The sequence below is a fragment of the Scylla paramamosain genome, chromosome 5, assembly GCF_035594125.1.
Source record: "Scylla paramamosain isolate STU-SP2022 chromosome 5, ASM3559412v1, whole genome shotgun sequence".
Lineage (NCBI taxonomy): Eukaryota > Metazoa > Arthropoda > Malacostraca > Decapoda > Portunidae > Scylla > Scylla paramamosain.
This window is the reverse complement of record NC_087155.1, coordinates 6,193,353-6,199,191: the sequence shown is the minus strand read 5'-3', so window position 1 is coordinate 6,199,191 and position 5,839 is coordinate 6,193,353. Positions and strand designations below refer to the sequence as shown.

The 5,839-nt window shown below is 46.8% G+C and overlaps 1 protein-coding gene across 4 annotated transcripts in view; it reads right to left on the bottom strand.

Moving 5' to 3' along the window:
- The window catches only part of LOC135100455 (neural-cadherin-like), a 78,226-nt gene extending 74,873 nt beyond the window's left edge, over positions 1–3,353 (bottom strand). For all 4 annotated transcript variants that reach the window (XM_064003369.1, XM_064003370.1, XM_064003367.1 and 1 more), the window contains exon 1: positions 3,064–3,353. In XM_064003369.1, the coding sequence (XP_063859439.1) occupies positions 3,064–3,208 (145 nt within the window). In that variant the 5' untranslated portion in view covers positions 3,209–3,353. The remainder of the gene's footprint in view (positions 1–3,063) is intronic.
- Between the last annotated feature and the right edge of the window lie 2,486 nt (positions 3,354–5,839).

The window sequence follows — 5,839 nt, the reverse complement described above, 5'->3', positions numbered from 1 at the left end:
TCTCATTTTCGTATTTTTTTTTCCACCTCTTCCTCCTCCTTATTCTCCGCTTTTTTCTTTTTTTTTTCGTTTTGAACTTTCTCCAATTCCTTCTTCTCTACTCTTTTATCTACGTATTTTTCTTCTTGATCTTTCTTCAGTTCCTTTTTTTTTTCTACCTTGACTCCTCCTACTTCTTCTCCTCCTCCTCCTCTTGCTCCTGCTTTTCTTTCTCCTCGGTAGGCAGGTGGCTCTGGTGCACGCTGCTTGGTTTACGGCCGAAAGTTTGCGAGTTCGATCCTGGCTCACGGTGGTTTCTCAGCGGGAGCGGTAGCACTTGCAACACCATGACTTCAGTGTTCCGTCGGTATGACTTTATTAATTTCCAGGCTTTTTTTTTTTTTCTTGCAGTACTGATGTTGCTTCTGTTACGAGTATTACAACTACAAATATTATTCCTACAAGCGCTTCTTCTGCCACTAATACTAAAATCATCACCACCATCACCAGCCTCTTAAATAAACGCAACATTTACTGACTCGAATCCCGCTCTGTCTTTCTTTATCCCTCTGTGTATTTGTTCGTACATGTATTATTTGCTCACTCGTCCTACCGTCTTTGTGTGTATGTGTGTACTTGGTTTAACGCACGCACGTGTTGCACACCTCCCGGTCGCCTTGAGCTCTAAATTCAACAAGGTATAATTAATGGTGTTTAATGTGCGGCTCAGGGTTCATTGCTCACCGCCTGCATGCGCCACGCGACCCTTATCGTGCATTAGGCGGCGCGCTGATGACTAACTGTATTACCTGTCTGTCCCTCCACCTGCCCGTCTGAGAGCTCTTGTTCCCCTGACGCGTCTTGGCTAACACACACACACACACACACATTCTCTCTCTCTCTCTCTCTCTCTCTCTCTCTCTCTCTCTCTCTCTCTCTCTCTCTCTCTCTCTCTCTCTCTCTTTCTGTTTTCCTCCCCTTGTTTGCCTCTCTGTCATTTTATCTGACTCTCTCTACTACGTTTGCCCATTTCTCTGTCTCTCTCTCTCTCTCTCTCTCTCTCTCTCTCTCTCTCTCTCTCTCTCTCTCTCTCTCTCTCTCTCTCTCTCTCTCTCTCTCTCCATGTTCATATATCTGTCCCTCTGTTTTCTCAGCCACGTCTTGCCGCCCTCCCCCAATTTCTCTCCGTCTTCTTCCCTCACCCTCCGTTCTTGTCTCTCGGTTTCCGCTTTACATTTTCGTGCCCTCCTTGTTGCTGCCTCGCCCGGGGACGCCTAATACAGCCGGGTGAGCGTGACGGCCAGGCAGCGGGATGTCAGGCCGGACGATCACTACACGCCGGGAAGGGAGAAGCAAGGACTAAATTCTGCGGGACTTTTGCTTTTCCTTTTCTCGTTTCATTTTATTCTCAGCTGCGTGATTTTCGTTCTCAGCATGGAGTTGATGTGTAGTTTATTTTTTCTTCTTTTCGTCTTTATTTTGAGATCTTAAGTGATTTAGGAGTTTCGCTTTGATTAATACTTATTTGAATACCATTTTCTTTTTATTTCTTTACCATAAATAGTTTCTATGTAAAAAAAAAAAAAACTGCAACAACGTCAGACACGAGATTTGTTATTAATTTGGCGCAATGATATTTACGTGATTTTCAAAGGAGAGAGTAAATGTTTTCCGTGAGTCGCTTTCGTCACAAAGGCACAGCATCATTATCTTTTCTTTTCTAATTAACACGCCTTGTGCTTGAGATGATTAATTAGCGTGTCAGGCAGTGGAAGGAGTGATGAAAGGTGTGTATGTGTGTGTGTGTGTGTGTGTGTGTGTGTGTGTGTGTGTGTGTGTGTGGAGGGGAGAGAGAGAGAGAGAGAGAGAGAGAGAGAGAGAGAGAGAGAGAGAGAGAGAGAGAGAGAGAGAGAGAGAGAGAGAGAGAGAGAGAGAGAGAGAGAGAGAGAGAGAGAGAGAGAGAGGAAACTGGAAGCTGACAACTTGGTTATTTCCTCTCTCTCTCTCTCTCTCTCTCTCTCTCTGTCTGTGTGTGTGTGTGTGTGTGTGTGTGTGTGTGTGTGTGTGTGTTTAGTTACTTCCCGTTAGTTTTAATGACACAAAACGTAGTGCGCTGCATTCAAGTGCTTCACTATCGTTCTCGCCAGTTTATACTTCAAGTTTATACTTCCATCTTCACACATTAATTCCTATCAGTTTGTTTTCATGCGCACCACAGCAAGGCAATGGAATCTTCGTGGCGCTATCGAGGTGCGTGTATCTTCATGTTACTTTCATTTGCTTGGTTATACAAGTTACGGGCGAAGTTAAGAGCACGCGGATGACGATGATCCTTAACAGTAACCAATGTTCAAAGTCGGCATCTAGTGGATACGAGTCGATTTAAACTTTTGAAAATACTCAGAGGTAATTTTCCTGACTGCGATAAGACAGGGTCCCGCGGCAACTTGAAACAACAGCAATCAGCCACTTGTCTAGCCGGGGCAAAGTTACGACGAGCAGCAAGTCAAGTCTTCCTGGGCCCAATTCACTGGAACTGGGGCGCTGCCGTGCTCGCTCACACCTTGCTAGTGTTTGTCTTGCATCTCCCGCACGACTCTCACCACTCACTTCCCGCCAGGCGTTTCCTTAACACTACTCGTGCTCTATCGCCTGACCGAGGGTGAGATACGCACCCACACCTACACACCGACACACCGACACACACACACACACACACACACACACACACACACGAGAGAGAGAGAGAGAGAGAGAGAGAGAGAGAGAGAGAGAGAGAGAGAGAGAGAGAGAGAGAGAGAGAGAGAGAGAGAGAGAGAGAGAGAGAGAGAGAGAGAGAGAGAGATATTATAGCAGTACAGACACCCGTTAGTTTATATCAGGGGTATCAGCTGAAATACATGTTGTTAATTGTAAACTACGTGTGGGAGAGCAGAATATAATACAGTGCGAGAGAACAGAGTATAATGGAATGTGGGAGAAGGTGGACAGGATAGTATGGGAGAAGAGGATGGAAAATATGAGAGGGCAACAGAACAAAGTAGAGGGAGGGAGAGGGGCATGCACAGGGACACAGGCACTTACTGGCAGCCCCGTTCTCCTCCACCTGTCCGTAGATTGTCGTGTTAGGGAAGCGTGGAGCGTTGTCATTGATGTCCTTCACGACCACTGTCAACACCGTCTCCACCATATGTTGCCGCCACGTGCCCCCCCTCCCCTCCACGGACATGCCGGAGGGAAGATGTGGCGAGGAGGAATACGGTGAGGTAAAATAGACGCATCCCTCGTGTCCTCGATCCCCATTATCATAACCGTAATTATCCCCACTGTCATCGTCATCATTATCTGAGTCCAATGAGTCGTGTTGTAAAGGCTGCAGGTTTCCCTCCTCGTTAGCCACACGCCGGTGGGTTTGGTAGGGGAAGAAGGAACATTCCGGGACGTCTTAGAGCTTTTTATTGGGGAGACTCGTGTTGTGCGCTGGTCTTTGTCGCTCCTCAGGGGCAACATTTGATGAAAAGAAGGCGGTCTCAGATCGTTGTTAGAAGTTTCTTTATGATCTGTAGGCTCTGGTATGAGGAAGCCACTCGCCTGCTGCCTCGAGAGCAGGGGCACGTCAGCTCTGTTTCGATCCCTTGCCATGGTCGCTGCAGGTGCTGCGAAATTAACACGTCCTGAGGCTTCCCAGAGCGCCAGGATTGCACGTCGCTGACTCATCCTCTGCCCAGGAACATCTCGCTTTCCTCTCAGCCAGTGGTGACGCCTTCGTGTCCTGAGAAGCATCTTTATTCTACTTGAGGGTAACTGAGTGGCGAATGTCTTTCCCCTGCGGGAGAATCCTGCTGGGTCTGCGAGGGACGAATGGCGAAGTTTTGCAGAGTGTCTGGGCCAAGAGAGGACATCCACGGCGTCCAGTTCTTTAGTCTGTGTTGCCTGAGTTACTGAATTGTTGGGCCGCGTCATTGGAGCTGCGATATCGCGTGTCCCGGCTGTATGTTCCGATTGTGTGCTGACACCTGCACCACCTTCTGTTCTTGTCAGTATGGGTGCTTTCTTTTTATCCTCGCTCTTTTCAACACTGTTTCTGTCCCGCACAAGCACCTTCTTCCTTCTTCTTCTCCTTTTCTTCCTCCATCTCCTTCTTCCCGTCACTATAACGTCGTCATGATCTAAATGGCACGTAACAACCGTCCGTCGATTTTCTTCTTTCAGTTCGCGTCCTCGATGGTTCTGTTCCCCTTGGTTTGGCAGCAAAGACTTCCCTCTGTTTCCGCTGCCGCCTTGAGCCATCCCTCCATTCCTTCCTTTCGAAGTAGTAATGGTGGTAGTAACAGTATTCGCAATTGTCGCGGTGGCAGTGGGGACAACACATTCAAGTCTGGACTCATCGCGAGCAGGAAAGATATGGCGATTGGTGTATCCGGTCTTGCTGTTGATGCTGCTGTTAGGCGATGCTGAGGGCGCCGCTGCTGCACGTGGAAGTCTCCTCGGACGTATGTAAGCAGCTGAGAGAGTACTTTGACCATCCCTCACAGCCACCCTCACCTGCCACAACCCTCGGCCGAAGGGAGGGTCGCGGTCCAACGCCTGAAAGCAAAAGCGGCACAATTAAGGCTGACACGAGGACCATTAATACCAATTTCCCCTCTAAGGTGCCAGACGCCCTTATTCATTTCCATTTGTATCGCGCTGAGGGAGTAAACTCAGGGTTACGACAGGGACGCGACCAGCCAGCGGAAGTGAGAGAAGGGGAAGAACGCAGAGAAGAAAGGATCACAGATAAAAAAAGGATCCAGAGATGTGATGTGTTTGCAGTGAAGGATAAATGGTGCTCTTATACAACGCACAAGGATCCTTTGAGAAGAGCTAATATATGTATACTATAATATATGTATACTTCTGATAAAATGCTCATATATAGTAGTAATGTTAATAGCAGTAGTAGTAGTAGTAGTAGTAGTAGTAGTAGTAGTATTAGTAGTATTAGTAGTAGTAGTAGTAGTAGTAGTAGTAGTAGTAGTAGTAGTAGTAGCAGTAGTAGTAGCAGTAGTAGTACCAGTAGCAGCAGTAGTAGTAGTAACAGTAGTATTAATAGTAGTAACAAAATAACTGTAGTATTGGTGGTACTAGTAATGATTCTTCTAATATGTTGCTACTGCTGTTACAACTGCTACTGCTGCTGCTGTTGTTGTTGTTGTTGTTGTTTTTGTTGCTGTTGTTGTTGCTGCTGCTGCTGCTACTACTATTTTTTTTTTTCATGTAGAAGGGGGCACCAGCCAAGGGTAACAAAACTGCAATAAAAAAAATGCCCACTTAGGTGCGGTCCCCGAACAGACTCAAAAGCGGTAGTCAAAAATTACAGGATAAGTGTCTTGAAACCTTCCTCTTGAAAGAGTTCAAACCATAGGAAGGTGGAAATACAGAAGCAGGCAGGGAGTTGTAGAGTTTACTAGAGAAAGGGATGAATGATTGAGAATACTGGTTAACTCTTGCCTTAAAGAGGTGGACAGAACTTGGGTGAGAGAAAGAAGAAAGTATTGTGCAGCGGGGCAGCGGGAGGAGGTGAGGCATGCAGCTAGCATGATCAGAAGAGCAGTTGGCATGAAAACAGCGGTAGAAGATAACAAGTGATGCAACACTGCGGCGATGAGAAAGAGATTGAAGACAGTCAGCTAGAGGAGAGGAGTTGATGAGATGAAAAACTTTTCCATCCATCCGATTTCATCCTGTCTAAAAGAGCGGTATAGTGAAACCCTCCCCTCCAAATATGTGAAGCATACTTCATACATGGACGGATAAGGCCCCTTTATAGAGTTAGCAACTCGGGGATGAGAAAAACTGGTGGAGACAACTTAGAACG